Source organism: Acinonyx jubatus, chromosome D2 (genome assembly GCF_027475565.1).
Source record: "Acinonyx jubatus isolate Ajub_Pintada_27869175 chromosome D2, VMU_Ajub_asm_v1.0, whole genome shotgun sequence".
Lineage (NCBI taxonomy): Eukaryota > Metazoa > Chordata > Mammalia > Carnivora > Felidae > Acinonyx > Acinonyx jubatus.
The window spans coordinates 57,874,324-57,894,697 of NC_069393.1; the positions used below are offsets into that span (position 1 = coordinate 57,874,324).

The 20,374-nt window shown below is 51.5% G+C and overlaps 1 protein-coding gene across 5 annotated transcripts in view; it reads left to right on the forward strand.

The window, feature by feature from the left end:
* PAX2 (paired box 2) overlaps window positions 1-20,374 on the forward strand; it is an 80,063-nt gene that overhangs the window by 38,212 nt on the left and 21,477 nt on the right. For 3 of the 5 annotated variants that reach the window (XM_027062878.2, XM_027062880.2, XM_053206857.1), the window contains exon 6: window positions 19,700-19,875. In XM_027062878.2, coding sequence (XP_026918679.2) covers window positions 19,700-19,875 — 176 coding nt within the window. Of the gene's footprint in view, window positions 1-356; window positions 426-19,699; window positions 19,876-20,374 lie in introns of all 5 variants that reach the window. The other 2 variants (XM_027062876.2, XM_027062873.2) reach the window with 1 other exon arrangement.

Genomic DNA, 20,374 nt, shown 5'->3' on the forward strand with positions numbered 1-20,374 from the left:
GTACTAGTGAGCGGGGAGAGCTCGAAGCTAGGCCTGAGTGTGTTAAGGGTCCACAGTACTAAGACACAGGTGTGCATATAGAGTTTTGCCCAAAGGGCCCCGTAGGCATCACCTTGCGTTCTGTTGGCAAATGGATGGGCTGTCCTGAGCCTGCCTCCAGGTTTGCTCGGGGCCGAAGGCTGGGGAGACTGAGGCTGGGAACCCTGACACCCTCAGGCTGTGTGGGAGTCGTCTCTCAGGAACCTCACAGCCTCTCCCTTGAAGAGGAGCCTGGTCTCCCAGTCTCAGGGTCTCGGTCTTCTACCTGCCTGTCTTTCGGGATCTCTCAGTGTCTGTCTGTCTCTTATTTGCTCTAGTCGAGGTATACACTGATCCTGCCCACATTAGAGGAGGTGGAGGTTTGCATCTGGTCTGGACTTTAAGAGGTATGGGGGCCAGAGGGAACCTGGTGTGGGGGTCAGGGGAAAGAGCTGGGGGGTGGCGGTTAGAGACTATTCAGAGAGTGGGCTCCTGAGAGCCAAGGAGCAGAGAAGGAGGAGGTGGGTCAGGCTTCCACTGGGAAACCAAGAGGCTAACAGAGTCTTGGGGCCTGGATCACTTCCGCCATGGGCCACCGCTGGGTTCGGGGGCGGAGGCCCCGGTGGCCTGGAGGGTCAGGCGCTCAGTGGATGGGGGGTACTTTTCCCAGCCCTTGGAAAAACAAAGAGCGGATCGGGTAGTAAAACAAAAGCAAAGGAGACCTGGAAGCACCTGACAGCCCTAATTCATCACGGCCCAAGTTTTTTCCTGTGTTCCCATTATATTTGTTTGTAAAAGTGGAAATCAATTTTGAAGGTAATTTTCTGGAAAGAATGGAAGGGAGGTGGGAGGGCCGGATAAGGCAGAGATGGTAAAAGGAAAAATTTAGGCCAGGCACAGCCCAGGGGCAGCTCTTGGCAAGGTGAAAGAAAATTGCATATTCAATCTCCATCCATGAATCTCCCTCACTGCTGCCCGCCTCCTGCTTGAAAACAATGAAGGCTTTTTCCCAACGCTGGGCAGGGCCTCGGTATCAGCCCCACTTTAACTTCAGGGTCATTAATTCCCTGATTATTGAAGGAGAAGAGAGGGTTGCAGCACCTTCAATTCCAAAGGCACACCCCCCCCCTCCATGTATCAAGCCCGGGCTGGGGTGGGGCGGGGGGCAGCCCGGGTGAGGTGAGGTGGTGTTGCAGAAGACCAGAGGGGTGGGGAGGGAGGAAATGGGGAGCCAACTGGACTGGGGGGAAGGAAGCCAGGATGAGGGTGGAAGAAGGCAGTCATTACTGCATACCTCTGTTGTGTTGTTATTGCAAATTAAAAGTAGCATGTTCCACTCCACAGCTATCTTTGGGGAGGGAGGGGCACCGAGGGAGGTGGGGGATCTTATCATTGCTTCTTCAGCAGACCAGCCGTGGTGTCACCGTGTGAGGTGACATTTGAATTTACAATTCCGCTGAGAAAAGCCATTAATTCACAAATTAACATTTCTCCCTCTCCCTCTCTCTTTAACACTCTCTCCCTCTCTCACATGGATGTGCAAGCAATTGAAAAGACAAAGGAAATAGCCTTAAGGAAGAGACTTTACTGCTAGTCTGTCTGTGCCGAGATTGCTCCCCCTGCTTCCAGATAGATAAACCAATTACCTGAGCAGCCCTGCTCCTGGCCGCCTGCGATCGCCTCCTTTTGTGGGCTGCCTCCATGGCTGGATCACACTCGGTGTATCTCATTAATGTAAACCAGGCATGCCCTGGCCACCGGTCTCTCTTCCCCACTCTTTCTGGAGGGGCAGCGGGAGGAGTGCCGGTGTCAGAAAAGGCAGACGAGGAGGACCCCGGGGAAGAGGAGAGGCTGCACTGCCCGGCTGCCAGGCCCTGGGACTTGGGGTGCGCCCACAGTCCCGGAGGAGGTGATGGGGGAAGCCTGCAGGTGAGCATTCCTTGGTAGGCTGGCGTGGGCGGACGCTTAGAGGCAGAGGCAGGGGCCAGAGCCTGACTCCCCCAGGCCCGCAGGGCCATTTTCTGTGGCCCTTTGGTCCAGATGCAGAGGATTGGCAGAAGCAGAGAGGGACCCACGCACTCCTTGCACGGGAAGAGCTTAGGGAAGTTTTGTTGAGTATACACCATGTCAGCGGGCCAGGAGTCGGCCCGAAGGAGCTGGTAGGGGTGCCGAGGAGGGTCTAGAAGACTCCTCGAGGCTGTACCTTGTTGCAGATTCCTTAACCTAAACCCAGGACTGGGGCACAGTTATGTCTGTTTGCCACCTAACCCTTACACCTGTACCGAGCCATCCGCTTCCCTTCTCAGAGAACACTCACCCAGCAGGGTGGCCTGGGTGGCAGTGTGCTCTCAGAACTCTGGCGTGAGTTTACATCACGGGCAATGGAATCACAGAACCTCTTTTGGCTTTTACTCTCCTCCAGGCCCTGGCCAGGGACTGTAAGAAAACATTATATTGGCAGAGGGAAGCTGAGCAGAGTTTGAGGTTCTCAGAGGAGACGAGGACGTACTCTGTGGATTATTGCTGGGATTATATGATTCCACACGCACGATAGTACTTAGCCCGGGTCACGGATTCTGCGCCTCATGAGGCAGGTCCTATGAGAGTCCAGAAACCAAATGCACATGAAGGTAGTCATTTGTCTAGACAAGTGTCCGAGTCTAACTGCATCAACACAACTCAACCTATGTTCATTTTCCAACAAAGATTCAAAACCTGGCTACTGTCCACGCCAGTCCAAGAAAGAGCTAAGCTTCAAAGGTCAGCATTCACTAAGCCACCAAAAAAACAACAACAAAAAAAAATCCACTCATGAACACACGTTCATTGTTATGATTATATCTTCCTAGTAACCTGGGAAATTAGACCGTTCATACCTGAGGGGGGAGTTTTCCTATCTTAGTTGGATCACATATTTTAGCCAAACTTTCTGGGTAATGTTGGCCATGAGCCTGTTGAACACCGACCATGTCGTTATACAGAGGTAGGGGTAGGTCATGCTGGTATTTTCTTAAGACCTTTTTCCTTGTCATCTGTGCTTACGTGGACTTACGTGTGTCTGTGGGGAAGCCCTAGGACTTAGCCATGGCAGTGGACATAGGCATGTGCAGTGGACATAGGTGTCTGAATTGCTACATAAGTCTCTGCGTTTACGCCAGAGACTGGCAGCCAAATCATTAACCAGCGCAGTCTCCCCGCCAGGTCATGCTGCTGTGGCTAAAGAGTTCCGTTTGGTTGTTTGAGGAAGTATGTTGAGGTTTAGCACGAAAGAGAATTTTTTTCATAAGGTGCCAAAAGGTCGGAATAGGTAGGTGGACTCTCCCCCTACCCCCACCCCCCAGGAGAGAAGGTACAAATTTGCAGTCGGGGGGCCTGTATGTGTCCCTCCGCCACTGGAACTTGTGCTGGGGGAATCACAGCATCGCAACTTTTCCGACAAGGGCCGCCTCCTGCCCCCACCCCTGCGGCTGTGCACTCCTGCGCACCGCGCACGCGCGCCCGTTTTGTCAGACTAGGTCTTCGCCTCCGAGTCTTCCACTTGGTGACTACCTTCCAGCCCTGCCGGTAGGCATCGTTCTCCTTCCTCCACCGGCAAGGGCACCAAGCGAGAAATCCGCTGCCTCAGCTCTGCCCTTCTCCCCCAAGTGCAGGCTAGGGATGCAGGAGGGAGGAGCCGGGCCCTGCTGCTCTCGGGCTCACCTTCCCAGGCGCCTCCTCCTCTGCAGGCCGGGGAGGGGGCAGCTGGGAAGCGCAGGGGCATGGGGGACACTTCAGAGAAAGGGTCCGGAAGGCAGGTAGGCTGGGGAGACCCCGAGTGCTGCTGCCGGAGGGGTGGATCCGAGCAGCCTCCGGACCTTGGCTGGCTGCCCGCGGAGGAGCCCAGAGCTCAGGGCGGGACCCCTTCCCTGCCTGCCATCGCCAGGGCCATGGTGGCCACAGGACTCTCCCGGACCCTCCCCATTCTGCCCTGTGTGTGTGTGTGGGGGGGGGGGGGGGTGAAAAGGCAAGGAGGCTTGGGGGAGGGCCGGACCTGGCTCTGGGGCTGGGAGACAGATCACGAGCCTCAGAGCCGAGTTGCAGCAGCGCCAGTAATTCAAACCATCCTGACCCTTCGGTGAACCCGAACCTGCTGACCTTGACAACACCAGACAAGGGAGGCCTCACAAACCTCAACCTGCACGAAGGCCTCGCCTTCTCTCCCTCCCGTACTTGGAGCCCTGTGGCCCAGCCTCCAGGTGGCTCCTAATTTGGCTGTCCCCACCAAATGTCAGCATCTCTGCCTCCCTGAAGTACCCGCCCGCCTGCCTGCCTCAAAGCACCCTCTGTGCTTGGCTCCACTGGAGACAGTACATGGGCATCTCACGGGGTGGGGTGGGGGGGCTGCAGGGCCAGGTCCAGGAATTCTCCTTTAAATAGGGCTTTTTAAAAAAGGTTTATTTATTTTTGAGAGAGAGTGAGAGAGAGACACAGAGAACACAAGCAGGGGAGCGGCAGAGAGAGAGGGAGAGAGAGAATCCCAAGCAGGCTCCCAGCTGTTAGCTCAGAGCCCAACTCGGGGCTCGATCCCAGGAACGCAAGATCATGACCTGAGCGGAAATCGAGAGCCGAATGCTTAACTGACGGTGCCACCCAGGCACCCGTAAATTGGGCTTTTACGCCTTGCCCGTTCTCCTCCTGCCGGAGGCTTCATCTTTTCTAGAAACATGGCGTGTGTGTGTGTGTGTGTGTGTGTGTGTGCGCGGTCTGAGTGCACACAGAGGCAGGGATAAAATGTGATGGAGACAGAGCGGACAGAGGAGGGAAGAAAAGCCGGAGGAAAGCAGCCACAGGAACCTGCATTAAAGTAAATGCAGTTTATGAAGTTTATGCTTTCCTCCTAGGGAGAGCTGGATTCCATCCAACAGCCTCTCAGAGCCTGGCAAACAGCTCCTGAAGCAGAAAGTGCGGGCAGGAGCTCAAGCAAGCCAGTGACAGAGGGAGAGATGCGTGGACACATACACTCTTTCTCTCTCTCCTCCCCGTCCCCCCCACCTCTTCCGCCAGGTCTCCCTAGGCCACTGCAAAGTCTGGGACGGCAGGGTGGGGCTGGGGGTTGGTGGTTTGGTGGGAGTGACTCCAGGACCTTCACTTTCTTTCCCTCTCACTTCCCCAGCCCCCCACCTCATCTCCTTTGGTGGCGTGGCCAACCCAGACACATGGGCAACGTGGACACCTGGGTGGACTGGTGGTGTGGCAAGCTGGGCCGAGGGTAATGTGAGCAGTGTGGACCCTGGGGCAGCCGGCTGGTGGAAGCTGCCCCGGGTGAGGTGAGGGACAGCGCAGTGAGGATGGTCTTGGGGTGGTAGGCGTGAGGCCTAAGTAGTAGAAAGGACCAGAACGTGGTCTCCCAGGGAGCTGCCTTTTTTTTCTGAGGCTGGGATTCATTTTTTCCGGTACCTTGGTCTAGGCCAACTGGTTACCTTGCAGCTACTGAAGACAGCTGCTGGAGTCTCTTAAGCATAAACGATTAGCAACCGTATTTTTTCTGGGAATTCAGAGGAAACAAATGGTTGACAAGGTTAGGATACCCGCGTTCTCAGAGGGACTTACAAGCAAGGTGGGATAGCTGCCCTTCTAGACCTTTCTTCGTGTGCACAGGCACGCAGGTTCGTGTGTGCGTACGCTAATAATATGTAAGTGGGCCTTGACTTTAGAGGAAAGGGGAGTGTACAGTAAGGCTGTCACTCGGCCCGGGTGGGGGCATGGCGCTCCCTTGCCCCTGTGCCTCATATGGGGATGGGAAGTGGGGAGAAGAAGTCTGGCTCCCGCCTCTTCCTGGGAACTCTGTGTCCCTGTTCAAGTTCTGCCAGGAGCTGGGACAGAGGAGGACAGCAGAGGTAGAGTCATCCGAAGGCAGGGAGTCCAGAGAAGAGTCAGAGGGAAAGTGTAGGGTGGGCAGAAATTGCTGATTGCGGAGAACGCTCTGGAAGCCAGGAGATGCCAGGCATGGAGGGAGGCAGAAACTGGCCAGGGATGGCTCTCGCCCTTTCTCTCCCCTTCTCTCCCCTTTCCCCTCCCTCCTTCCCTTATCCCTCCCCTCTTCCCGCCACACATCTTTATTGGTTCCGGTAATAGCGTTGATTTGCATGTCAGGCAAAGCCTTGCTAGAACACAAAAAGAAAACCCCAGCCGTGGCGGTGTGGCAGTGTCAGCTCTCGCTGTTGTTCGACAGTGTAAAATTAAATTAATAAAGCCCCCAACACAGGAAAACATAACAGGAAATTAATGGCCTTTACTGTCGCTCTGATGCAGTCATTTGCAACCCTGCTTTCCGCACCAAAGACTTCATAAATGCAAGCAGTTTCTCTAAACAAGCATACTTAGGGCGGCCTGGTATGTAATTTTTCGCCTTGCTTGTGTCCTTTGAGCTAACAAAGCCCCCTTCCCTCCCGGCTCCAGAGAGGTTTCTAACTGGTTCTGGCCCCAGCTGGAACCCAGCACCAGGCAGGAGGCCCCAGCCCCTCCCTGAGAGCCCACGTAGGGCTGAAGGAGGACACAGGTCCCACATAGACAGACCCTCTGCCAGCCCCCCTTCCCCACTGGCGGCCCGGGAGACTGGAGTCCCAGCCTCGGCCAGCCGGCCAGCAAAAAGACACAGTACATGCTCTCGGGCAGGAATGCTGATCACTCTGGGGAAGTCACCCAATCCCACCTAGTACTCACCCCTCCCCTTTCTCCGTGCATTTCAGTTGTCTGTCCACTACCTGTTTGCTCCCCTCCCATCACTGGCTCTGGCCTTCCCTTCCCTCCAGCTTCATCTCTAACTGCTTACCCTCCTCTACTTCATATATGAGTCGCACACACTCACGCTGGCTGTGCGTTGGCCGTGGGTGCCCACGCCCTTCTTTGCTACAGGTAACCCCGGGCTTCTGGGAGGAGCGAAGGGACCTCTTACTCAGAAGGGGGAAAGTAACCGAACTGGCATAAATTCTCCGTGGAGTTCTAGGTCTCCCCCTTATCTCCCTCTTATCTACTGTTTGGTTACAAAATATGAGGGCCCTAAGTGATCATTCAGGCCATCCCTCTGTCCTTGGGCAAATTTCCTATAAACCATTTCAGAGGGCTGAGAGCCTATGGTTTTGCTTTGGTGTGTAAATAGTGGAATATTGACAAAACTTACACTTACTTCTTTGGGGAGCTGTGTATCAATGCGGGCCCAGGTGCCCGCTGTGTTGGGATGTATGAGAGGAACACGTAACGAGGACTTGGGTCTCCAGGAACGTACAATCTGCTGGGGGAGGCAAGGCTATCACACATCAGACAATAAGCTCTTAATTAAATGCTAAACCATGTGGCTGAGCATCCAATAGGAATCCGAGGAAGTGGCTAGAAGGGCAAGCAGGAGATGGGACTTGAGCCTGGGAGTGGCCAAGATGCAGACAGACTGTCTCCAGAGACCCCCTCCCGTGTGGAGGGGGGCCCAGTGGCTGTGCTGAGGGTGGTGACAAGGCAAAGCCTCAGATTCTTGAAGGTCATCTGGTCTTATCTGCCACTCACATAGGACTCTCCCTTCCGGCAGTTCTGCATGACAGGCCACTGCCCCTGCCTGGACATAGGACATAGATGGACGGTTGTCATTGTTAGCACCACTGCCTTTATACTGAGTCCCGGTAGTGTTGAGGGAAACACCTTGGAATCCGAATGTCTGGATGTGGGGTCTGTCTCTACTCCTTGCTTGCTGTGGGACCTTTGGCTATTTACATAATCTCTCTGAATCTCAGTTTCCTCATCTTTAAAATAGCGACGACAATATTAACCCCTTATTAGAGTGGTGGTAAAGATCTCCCTCTGACACTCTCTCTTCTCTCCCTTCCTCCCACCCTTCCTTCCATTCGTTCCACCTGATTTGCTGAGTGCCTGGAAAAACACTGGGCTGAGCCCTGGGTGGATTTTAGTTTCCTGCAATTGAGGAAGGTTTTTCACCATCCTGGTTACCCACCTCTGAATTCATTCTTGACAGTCAAAGTCCCTCCTACATGAACACTGAACTCTACAGACAGTCTAGCCAATGCCAAGATCAGTAGAACCATTGCCGCTCTCCATCTGGAGAGTCTGCGTCCATACGGTAGCCTAAGATTACATTCGATTTTTTTAGCAGCTCTGTCACACTCAAGATCATATTGAGTTCGTGGTCAACTAAAACCTCGAGATCTTTTTCACATCAATTGCTATCAAGCCAGGTCTACCCCATTCTGCACTTGTATAATTGATTTTTTTAACCTAAACATAGGGCATTCCATTTATCCCTGTTGAATTTCATCTCGTTGGTTTGGGCTCTTAATTCCACCTGATTAAGTAAGATCACAAGGATGTCTTCTGTAGCATCATCCTAGTAGGGTTTTTTTTTTTACAAGAAGTATTGGCCTTTAAAATAAAGGAGAGGGTTAAGCAGCTGACTTGATGAGATCGAGCCCCGCATTGGGCTCCCCGCTGGGTGTGGCACCTGCTTAAGATTCTCTCTCTCCTAGTCTCTCTGCCTCTCTTTCTCTCTCTCCCTCAAAATAAATAAATAAACGTCAAAAAATAAAATAAAGGAGAGACAATGCCCCACCAGCGAAAACCTCCCTTCTGGTTGCAATAAACAAATGCTTTAGGTACGATTGAGCCCAGCGGCCATCAACCATTTCACTTTTCTTCATCTTGTCCATAAAATTAGGAAGGAGATTCTTTGTGAAATGTTTACATGCACAACATCCACAGCATTTTCTTAATCGATTAAAGAATGCAATTTAAGTTGGTGAACAGATCTATATATAAAACAGGGCAGGACTGGGGTGCCTGGGTGGCTCAGTCGGTTAAGTGTCCGACTTCGGCCCAGGTCATGATCTCACAGTTCATGAGTTCGAGCCCTGCATCAGGCTCTGTGCTGACAGCTTGGACCCTGGAGCCTGCTTCGGATTCTGTGTCTCCCTCTCTCTCTCTGCACCTCCCCAGCTCATGCTCGCACTCTGTCTCTGTCAAAAATAAATAGACTTAAAAAAGATTTTTTTTAAACAGGGCAGGACGATTTACAAAAGTAAATAGAATGCGGTTCTTGACTGCAGGAAGCTTCTAATCCAGTAGGGAGGTTAAGTGTGTACATCACAATACAAGCAGAATGTGATAGGGGCTATGATCAAGGTATAAAGCACTACGATGAATTGTTTCTTTAAAAAAGAAAGAGCGGTTGCTTCCAACCAGGGCAGTTCAGGAGGTTCTAGTGGGGTTTGCATTTGATATCTAATCATTGATATCTAATTAATGTGCCACAACTTCTCAGTGAGCGCATACAGGTCCCAGGGCATCCATGTTCCTTCCTGGTGCCCACAGATTAACTGTATAATAATTTCTCCTATAAGATTTCCGCACCCTGGCATTAAATTTATCAAAGCGTTATTTGCAGACGCGTACCTTTCCCCCTTTTGCAGGGCAGATGGCATTGAGTTTTGTCACTGCTACGTCCTTCCATTATGACTTCTCAAGGATTATCAACAAAACATTTAGGATCCTACCTACTTTTCCCCCAGGGTTCTGGTGCATGAATTATCTGGGTCTGGGAAAGTTAAGTCCGTTGAAATTGTTAGGAGTGACCTGCCGGGCCCCCTCCTGACCTGGGCAACTCCTGCTGGTCCTGTTTTGAAGATTCTTTCTCTGAGGGAGAAGGCCAAGGCAAGCTGAGGGTCAAGAAGTTCTTCCTTGTCTCCCCCCCCCTTTTTTTTTCCTCAGTATTACCTCCCTTTCCCAAGTACTGAGCCCTAAACCTGCCTTCCTTTTTGTTCTTTCTTCAAACATAGCTATTGAAGACCCTTTTTTGTTGTCTCAGCTTGTTCTGAGCTTTTGTCTTCCTGACAGGTTCATGCTACTCTCATATCCATCCTTGGTTATGGTCCCCTCCTCCCATCTGTTGTGTGTCCTTTTTAAGAGGGGAAAAAAATAACTTTCGTCTGATGATCAGTGCAATACATGCTCATTGTAAAATATTTGGAAGATAAAGTAAATTTTTACAAAATCACCCATAATCTCCTCTCTGAGAGATAACCGCTCTTAAATTTGGTATAATCTTTATAGTCTTTTTTTTCTTCTGTGCATATATAATTTTTTATCAAAATTGGAATGATACTGTATATACAGCTTGTGTCTTGCTATTTTCACTTAACATTCCATAGGACCATTTTCACATATCATTAAATATTCTTTGAAAACATGATTTTTTAATGGCTGCATAATCTTCCACTGTTCGGTGTACATGTCCTTTTAAAATCTAGGCTCATCATATTTTAAAGCTTATCCGTGTGCAACAACAATGACTTTCCTTAAATGTCCTTCTCTTTAAAGCCCTCCCCCACTCCAACCCCCTTTGTTTTGTCGGGTTGATTATTTGAGCTTGTAGAGGCGGAATTTCATTTTTAGAGCACCCTGTCTTTATGGAATCATATTCCCTTGTAGAATCTCTTGCCATGGGATCGCACGACCATTCTTTCCCTCCACGTGTAACAGTTTGCTTTCCTCAAGTTGGATTCTGTCCAATGCCTCCTTCCTTTGCTACCGTCAAATTCAGACATGGTTGCTTTCTCCCCAGATCCCCATCACATCCTTTTGATCAGTTTTTGTTTCTTGGTCAGAATTAAGCGGCTTGGAATAGTGACACTGAGAACCTCAGTCCCCATCCTAACAATGACTAGCTGTGTGACAGGGGAAAATTACTCAATCTTTCTGAGCCTTTTTTTTTTTTTTTTTGGCTTTAAGAAGGAATCATATTCAATGATCTCCATAATAATTTACAGCTGTAAAATGCAATGACACCGAATCCAGAGCGGCAATTTCCTTTGTTGCTTCTTTTTTCTTCTAAAAGGTAAACTGTTGAGCGAGGCAAGCTAAGAATTTACCAGCCTTTACTTCTGGAATTCGGTTAGATGAATCAGTCAACATTTTTTTTTATCACCTCAGGCCCTATGCTAGGTTTACAAAGATTAAAAAGATGGGTTTCTGCCTTTCAGACAGTCACAGTTTAGTGAGGAAAAAACCCAAACCAAACAAATAACCATGATAGGGGCACCTGGGTGGCTCAGTCAGTTGAACATCCAACTTTCGCTCAGGCCATTCAGGATCTCATACTTCGTGAGTTCGAGCACCACGTCGGGCTCACTGCTGTCCATGCAGAGCCCGCTTCAGGTCCTCTGTCCCCCTCTCTCTCTGCCCCTCCACCACTCGTGCTCTGTCTCTCTCAAAAACAAAGAAGCATTGAGAAAAATAACCATAATATAGATTCCGAATTTGGCTCTGCCACTAACTGGCCATAGTAGATAATTTGGGGCAAGTTACCTTTCTATCCCTTGGTTTCTCCACATTACGAGCTCAGCTGCCACAGGCTCATTGCCTGGGTTTGCTTCTGCCTCTTCCATCACTTGTTAGCTTCATAGCCTTAGGAAAATTCTGGAACCTGTGCACGTCCATTTCCTCACCTACAAAATGGGGATGATAGTAGAAGCTTCCTGCTTAAGTTCTGGTGCAAATTAAATGAGTTAATATATGTACAGTTATTAGATGAGCCCCTAATATATAGTAAGCACTTAATGTTAGTTGCTGTTAGTGTAAGGATTAAATCAGCGTATATATGTTACGCATCCTGTCTGCTACTGTAATAGAAACAGGATAGATTTCAGTTATTATTATTATTTCTACAATAGAGGTTTGGATAGATGGCTATTGGAACACAGAGGAAGAAGAAATTAATACTGCAGAGGGAGGAGCTAGCCACCCTGGTGTAATTTTAAGGAAGCTCGGTCCAGAAAAGCTCATGGGACTTGGACAAGGCCATGTAGCAGTGAGCGACAAAACCAGGATTTCAAACCAGATGTTACCCCTAGTCCAGCGTTATGTTAGGATGTCTAATGCAGGTTAGTGTCCCTAGAGGCACGCGGGCGCGAATGGGCACAGCAAGACTGAGGTTAGGCAGACCAGCCGGCCACCCCCACGTTCCTCCCTGCCATGAACTCACTGAGCGTTTAGAGGCTGAGCTTGGTCAAGGATAGCAGGTGGTTTGCCAGGACTAGAAGGCTAGGCAGAAGCTAGTCTTGCTCCGAGCCTAAGCTTTGAGCCGTATTTCCAAGGGCTTCTTCGTGCTCTCTTCTTGAGCTTGGCTTGGCCAGGGCAGACCCACAGATTGTCCAGCTTAAAGATGGGAGGCAACGGGGCACGTCACCCCACATCTCCTTGGACACTGCTCCCACCGGCACACTCTCCAAGCCTGGCCCTTGCAGCCCTTCCCAGCACAGGGCAGCCCTGTTCCTGCCAATTTCTCCTTTCCTCCAAGCTTCCCCTCTTCCTTCCATCTCCCCCGCCTCTTCCGCCCTCCACTCCCCTTTCCTCCCCTTCCCTCTTCACTCCCTCACACTTTTCCCTCTCTTTCCCCCATCCTCTGCCCTCCCTGTGGGTGGCACGAATCCCGGCTCTTTCCCTGGATGAAAGCGGCCCACTCCTCGCTGGGAACGGGCCGCCCTGCTGCATCCGCTGCATCCGCTGCATCGCTGCATCCGTGGGAGGGCCTGGCGCCGCGTGGGGGTGGGGCCGGGGCCGCACCGGCGGCTGCCCTGAATGACAAGCGGGGATATTGATCGCATTCTGAACTCAGCCCAGCCGATAGAAGGTAATTAATGACTCCATTTGCCTCAGTACCGAGGAGAACAATTGAGTTTGAAACTGCAACAACTGGCAGCTGGGGGTGAACCCCTCAGAGGGGGAAGGTAGTGTTAGAGGAGCCAGGGAGGGGCGCAGAGGCCACTGGTCAGGGCGTTAGCCCAGAACCCCCACCCCAGCCACCGCTAGCCCCTGCTCCTCCCTTGCGCCCAGCCCCTAGGGGCCGAGGCCCATCACCCACCTTCCCACTTCCATGCCTTTCTCTTTTCTTCCTGTATCACTTTTCCCCCCCGCTCATTTTCTGTCTTGGGATGAAACAAGACTTCCTTTCCCCCAGATTGCTTCCTGTCAGCTGTACGATCTCGCACATCTCCCTCAGCTTGCTCCCTCATTTGTAAAACTGAACTAATGGTCTCTCTTTGGCAAGTGTTCTGTGGAAATTGGAGATAATGTGAGTAAAGCACTGGAGCCTGCCCAGTACATAGTTAGTGTCCGTAAATGATGGTGATGCTGATCTTTGACAAAGAAGGTAACTTTGGTGGCATAGAACTTTGGGGTTAGACATCCCCGAGTTCAAATCCAGGATAATGTTGAACAAATAAGTTTGCCTCGCATCTGAAGAATGAGAAGAAGAAGAAGTACGTTGTGAAGTTGGGTGGATTTAACGAGTGTATGTGAAAGCCCTAATATTGTCAGTTTCCCCACAGACAGGTAGATACGTGTATTTGGGCTCACAAAACTGCGGTTAGTATAGCTCTTTGCTAGACTTTAAAAGAATTCCTCTCAAAGGCCTGATTCCTACTTCTTGGGATTTGGGAGGTGACACTTGTTTGTCCCCCTCTTAATTCTGTAGACTTTGGTGAGCCTTGGGGCTTTCTGACCAAGGAAATGGCATGATTTCATTCTGTCTCTAATCATCACCCCACCCACCTTTTGGTCAGTGCACAAGAACTTCTCCTGTCCCTTGCGGTGACTACTTTGAGGACTCAGGTAGCATGTCTTCACACAAGGAGCACAGAACACTTCTGTTCCTAGCCCTGCTCCCTGCGACATGGTGTTCCCTGGCTTCCCTCCTGCCCAAGCTGCTGGGACCTCACTGGACAACACTATTCATGATTGGCCTAGCCTGGGGTCAGAGAGGTGGAAGGTAGGGCTCTGCCCTCAGGAAGCCCACAGTGGATGGGGAGTGACAAGGCTAAGTGAGCGAGGAGATCAGATCTTTTGCTGAAGAGTAAAAGATATTTTTATTAAAGATTCTAGAAGTGGTGCACGCTTGTTATACAAAGACCGGACAATATCGAAAAACTTAGGTGAAAAGAAGATAATTTGCTCCTGATCAGACGGTAACCATTGTCAACCATGTCAGCGGCTCTTCCTTCAGTCAAGATGACCTTTGGTTTTACAGTTGTCTTCATCCATGTGGGGACTGGGACGCCGTTGCTGGAGCCCATGCTCTGGATGCTGCAGCCCATTGCTGCCCTGTCCACAGCTGTGCTCAGAGCCCATTCCCTGTGCCAGGCTCCCTGGTGGATATGCCCTTGAGCTAGCCACTTACCCTTATAGAAGCTATTCTTTGTTTACTCTGAGCCTGTTTCCTCACCAGTAAGGAAAAAGAAAAAAGAAAAAAAAAAAGGGACCATAATCCCTACCTGCCTTAGAGTGTAGTTAGGAAGCCCAGATAACCCAAGGTCTATGAAAGCTTTTTGTTAACTGCTCAGCAAATAGGAAGCAGTCAGAGGAGAAGACAATATGAGCCTTTGTTCCCCCGAAAGAATAATATACGTCAGAGTTTTAGCTCAGCGGTTTGTTTAATTTAATTAATTAATTTATATCCGGCCTCGTTTCCAAAAGGACTTGTAGTAGCTTACTCTCCTTGACAACGCTCATGCTGTAGTGGACAAAACGCCCGGAATGGGCTCCAGTCCTGAGAGTCCTACTACCCAGTTGTGTGATCTGGGACTGGTCACCTGCCCCACGTCACCTCTCACCCCTTCTAGTTTTCCTTTCTGTAAAATGAGAATTTGGACCAAGTGTCCCCCTAATCATTCTGAAGTAGTCTGTGCTCAGCTAGCTCCGCCAGCTCACTGAAGACCCCTTCTTCGGTGTAGGGAGGGTGCAAGGCAGAGAAGGCTGGGGCGGGGGGTGGGGGTGGCTAAGATCATGTCCCGGATGGAGTCAGGTGGTCCCCAGCTGAGCCCCTGGGTTTGGAACCTGGCCTGCGGAGTGAAATGACGTAGTGGGTAGGCTCTGGGCCAAGCAGACCTGAATTCAAATCCCGACTGTCATTTATCAGCGGTATAGCCTTGGATAAGCTACTTAACCTCTCCACCTCAGTTTCCCTCTCTGTCACATAGGTATCACGGTACTCCCCTCACAGGGTTGTTGGGAGGACTAAATGGCATGTAATAAGTTCTGAGTGTTGTGAGCAGCTAATGGATGGTGGCTGGGTAGGGGACAGCTGGAGAACAGGGCTGACTCCTCCACATGTGGAGACTGACTAGCACACGGTCCCTCCCTTGCTCTGGCAGGGTGCGGGGGGAGGTCTTACTAAACGTACAGCAACCACATTTTCCAACCTTAATCTAAAAAAAATGGACCGGCCGTGGGAAAGAATCCTAAAACTCAGAATTGCTCCACAAAGCCCAGGACATGTGGCCACTATTCTCCAGCCCTCTTCTCGGAGCCCTGATAACAGGTTGGCTTTTGTCTTCAAGATAAAGGCTGAGGGCCTCCTCCCTTCATTTAGGGAAGGACTTCCCTGGAACCAATAGTCACCGTGGGCCGACAGACCCATTTTATCCCAACCTTGCTTTCTGTGACAGGGCCGTGGTGTGGGATGTCCAATTTAGAGGCTGTCTCTGAGCCCTGTTCTCAAGCGAATTCCACTGCCTTCTTTGGATGGCAGTTGTGTAGCTCCGAGGTTAAGTTCGACTCTTAACTGGGAACACAGTGTTCTCTGTCCCTTGGCACTTAGGCAGGCAGGTGGTTTGCTGAGGGTGGTGCTCACCAGAGTGGGGGTGAGTGAAGGAGGGGCATAAGTCTACCCTGGGGCCTGCTGTGGATCTTCCCACATCCCTCTGATCGCTAGAGATACACGGGACTTCCCTGATAGGTGACTGGGTGTTCTGAAGCACCAAGCCAGTCCGATGGCCAGTTCAGACACCTCCGGCCAGGGCTTTGGCTTTGAATGTTACCCAGGGGAGCCTCGGTCATTCATTCAGTCACTCATCAACACCGACTCTGTGCCCACCTCTGTGCCTGGTGCCAGACCAACAGAGATGCATCAGGCATGGTCTCTGCCCACAGGGAACTCACAGCCTGGCACCTTGGCACAAGGGAGCAGTCGGTGTTGGGTCAGGAGTCTTCTTGGGGAAGAGTGCTATCTAATTACTCACATATTTTCCCTCCCCACTCACTCGGAAACCTAGATCAAGACCCGCTTCTGCCTCCTCCTCTACTTTGGCCCAGCTCTGCCAGAGAGCCCTGAATGTCCGGGCCTAGCACTGGTGTCATAGCATGGTTCCAGCCTCTCCTTGCTGTCACCTCTGAGAATCCACCCTTGGGAAGCCCCACCCTGAGCGCTTTCTCCATCATCCTGAGGAGGTCCCTGCCAGCGGTCAACACTGACCCTGGTCAACGCTTCATTTTTCCATTCCTTTTCTATTCTCCCCTGTTCTCTTTTCATGCCTGCTCCTCTTCCTCTCCTCTCTTCTCTTTTCCCCTTCCTCACCCTACTGTCCGAACCCGCCCCCATCCAGGCCCTCCCTTAGCTGGATACCCAAGTGTACCATTCATGTGCCCTCCCCCAGCCAGCATTTCCCTAGGCTTCTGGCATGGGGAACATCTGCCCTTTTTCCTCTCCCTCTGTCTGCCCTTTCTCCGCCTCTGGTTTTCCTCCTTCCTGAGCTCTTCCTTCTTGGACCTCTGACCCCAGGCTTCTCCCCACCACCTTTCCTCACTTCCTTCCCACACTTTCTCCTTGCCTTCGTCCCTCCCTTCCTTCTCCAGCTGAAGCAAGGGTGCCACCCCTCCTCTGGAGAGAGCCTGTGAGAGCTCCCTGTCCCCACCAAGGATGCCACTGCCCTCTCCCCGCCTGCAAGCCCCAACCCCCTCCTCCCAGAACTTTCTCTGTGCTCCTGCACCATTCATGATTACAGCCACCTTTCCTGACTCTTCAGGATCTTCCTTCTCCTCTGGGGCGTTTCCTCAAGCTTCCTGCAGCCTCTCTTGGGGTTGTTTCTCTGCAGGCTTTCATCATACCACCTTGCCTCCCTGATCCTCCAGCACCTTCTTTCTCTTCTTCCCCCACGCCCTTCCTCCTCTTGTTCTTCCCTTTGCCCGCCTCCCACTGCCACCTCTTCCAGTAGCAGGCTTCCCTTTGCCTCTCCTTCCTCCCTCCCCCTTCCATCGCTGCCTCTGTAACCTGTCTTATCACCAGGGCCTGAGTATACAAAAAAATAAATAAATAAAAAGGTCAGTGAGTGGAGGGAGCAGCAATAACCCCTAAAACAGTACTATCAGTGGAACATGATTGATCAATTGAATTCCATAGCGGCTGAAAAATGTGGGATTAAGTAGTGTATTATACGCACAATGAGTTGAGGCATGATGTTCATTTCAAGTTCATTTCGCCGGCCTCTGCCACCAGATCAGGCAATCAATAGGGGCAGCAGATATCATATATCACCTCTCTGCGGGCTGGGGAGAGAGCACCATAATCTCTCGCAAATTTAGAGTGACAGATTTGTCAAGATCTGAAGGGCCCCTGAATAAATGAAGGAAAAGAGACTCCTCCAGCCAGTGACCTGAGGACAAAGCCTCAGTTCAGCCCCTACACACACACATGCGCGCGCGCGCGCACACACACACACACACACACACACACACAAGGTTGAGCCAAGCCACACACAGGCATATACACAAATCCACATAGAGGCATGATATGAGTCTTCCCACACATATGCACACACTCATGCACATCATGTGTGAGCACATGCTCGCAGACAAATGCACACTTTCCTTCCCAGGACCCATTTGGTGACACCGCAATAACCACACACAAAGACACCCGCTGCCTCCCTCGGCCCTGACAACAGGGCTTCCCAGAAAGGTAGGAGGACTCTAGCAAGAGAGAACTGGACACAATGGAACATGCAAATAGCTACGAGGGGGTGGAATTGGGATGATAGCACCTCCTCAAAAGAAAAACAGGCAGAGAAGAAACATGGGGCACATGAGCTCATGCTCTGCTCCCCATGCAATCACACACACACACACACACACACACATCCTTTGATAACGGTTCTTGCTCTGTCACTTACAAAGACACAGACACATATTTATCTGGATGTTTATACATGTACAAATACATACACACAATGAATGCCCACACAAAAGGAAAAAATAAACATGCCACACCCTACCTCATATAAGAGAGACACACACACTCTCCAAGACAGAACATCATTCCAGAGGCTTACACAGTAAAAAACACAACCACCAAGTTTTGTGTCCATAGGAATGTGGAGACATCGAAATACCATGAAAGCTGTCCCTGTCTGTCCACCTCAGACTTGGTCCTGGTCTTCATTTCTCTCCCTTTCTTACACACACACACACACACACACACACACACACACACACACTTTCTTTGCTTTCCCACCTCCTGAGGAATAGAGTGGAGGAAAGGCAGCAGGTCCCATTTGGAAAGCAGACCCCCATGCTCCGTCTGGGAGGCCAGAAGAGAGGATGGCTGCAGGTGGAGGTTAATCAATATGTAATATTTTCTATGGTCTCCTGAATGATACTGTATGGTGTTACTGTATATAATGCAATATTGATTATATCATATCATATAATCACCTATAAACTGATATATATAACAGTCCCAGAGGAACACCCTGAGGCCTACAGCATGGGCTGGCCCCAGGCCCAAGGCTCCCCAGCAGGTCTTGGGCCGAGGGAAGCCGAGAAGTGGCCCTGCTGTGCCTGGGGGGGACCCAGCTTTGAGCTGGGGGGCTGCTGGATAGAGGTTCAGAGAGAGACAGAGAGCAGGCACTTAGCTCACTGCGTGCTCCGAAAACCCTAACAGACCTGATGCAAGGAGGTAGGGAGGGGTAGAAAGCCCCCACACGTAGAAGAAAGCCCAGGCAGAGCAGGACATAGACAGAATTGGCCTGCAGCCCCAGGACGGGCACTAGTGTGGCACCACCATGGCCTTTTCTTCACTGAGTGAGTCTCAGCTCTCTGTGAGACCCGCAGGAGGAACTGGAGGGCAGAGGATGGCCTCTGATGTAGGCCTACTCAGAGTCTGGGTCAGGGACAGAGGCTGAGGCAGGCGGCCTGGGCACAAGAGCATCCACAAAGACCCTGTCTTTAGTCTCTGCCCAAGGCAGTGTGCCACTGCTCACGTGCCAGCCGCTGTCCTCCTGCTCTGGTCTGAGTCCTGGCCCAATGCAAGCAGAATGCCTCAGCTTGACTTTCAGAGCCCCTCCTCCCTCGGTGGTGAAGTTAATTACTTCACCCAGTCTCCATGTTACACTCAGCCTCGGAGATTTGATGATTTTCCACCCCTGGAGTCAGTGGAACTGAAATTCATCTCAGAGCCGAGTTCAATTCTCCACAGGCTCGGTAATGCTGGTCTGAGACACCCAGCTCCTCCCTCAGGCTGACCCAGGCCTGGGGACAGAAGGGGCTCAAGGGAGACATCCCCTAAGGAGACGATTCCTAGCAGCCCCCTGGCTCTACTTCTGCCCAGTTTTTCCCTCACTCCCCCCCCCCCCCCCCCACACACACACTGGGACAACTTCCCTTTCTCTTCCCAGGTCCTTCAGAGGCTCTGGCTTCCTCGGCCAGATCTCAGAGGCATGGCCAGCCCCTGGGTCAGCTGCTCCAGCCTAGAAGCTGGGAGTAAGGGGTCCCAGCAGGGGTACAAAGCTCTGGGGGCCGAGCCAAGTGCTGGCCCCCCCGGGCCCACTGTACCTCCGCTGGCCTGTGCTGATGCCCCCAGTGTCCATGTGTCCTGCAGATGTGTCCGAGGGCTCAGTCCCCAATGGAGACTCCCAGAGTGGCGTGGACAGTTTGCGGAAGCACTTGCGAGCTGACACCTTCACCCAGCAGCAGCTGGAAGCTTTGGATCGGGTCTTTGAGCGTCCTTCCTACCCTGACGTCTTCCAGGCATCAGAGCACATCAAATCAGAACAGGTGAGGAAGGCGTTTTCTGCTTGCAGAAGCGCAAAGGAACAGGGCAGGACAAGGCCTCTGGACAGTGTGCGTCCCCAGCATCGCACGTGCTACATGTGTGTGCACCACGTGTGTGCTGTGTGAACACACACGAGGACGTAATGGTCGAGTTAAGAAAAACCATTCTGGTATAGGGCAGTTAGAAATGATGAGCTCTGGGTGCTAGGATGGTCTTGGGTAAGTCTTGCCCCCTTCAGAGCCTCAGTTTCCCCATCTGTAGAATGAAGGACTTGGGTAAAGTCTAATAGGTCCCTTCCAGCCCCGCTGTTCCATGAGTCTGGCATAGAATACCCAGAAAATGTCCCCTTGCCCCTGCCGTGTCCCTCGCCTAAATGGCCCGAAGGTCTTACAGAAAGTTTGTGCAAGCCTGGGGTGCTCTTCTTGCCCAGCGTCACGAGGAGAGCCCTCTGTGCCTGCCTCCTACTCCCCAGTGCAGCTGTCCGGTGTGACCCCAGATAGG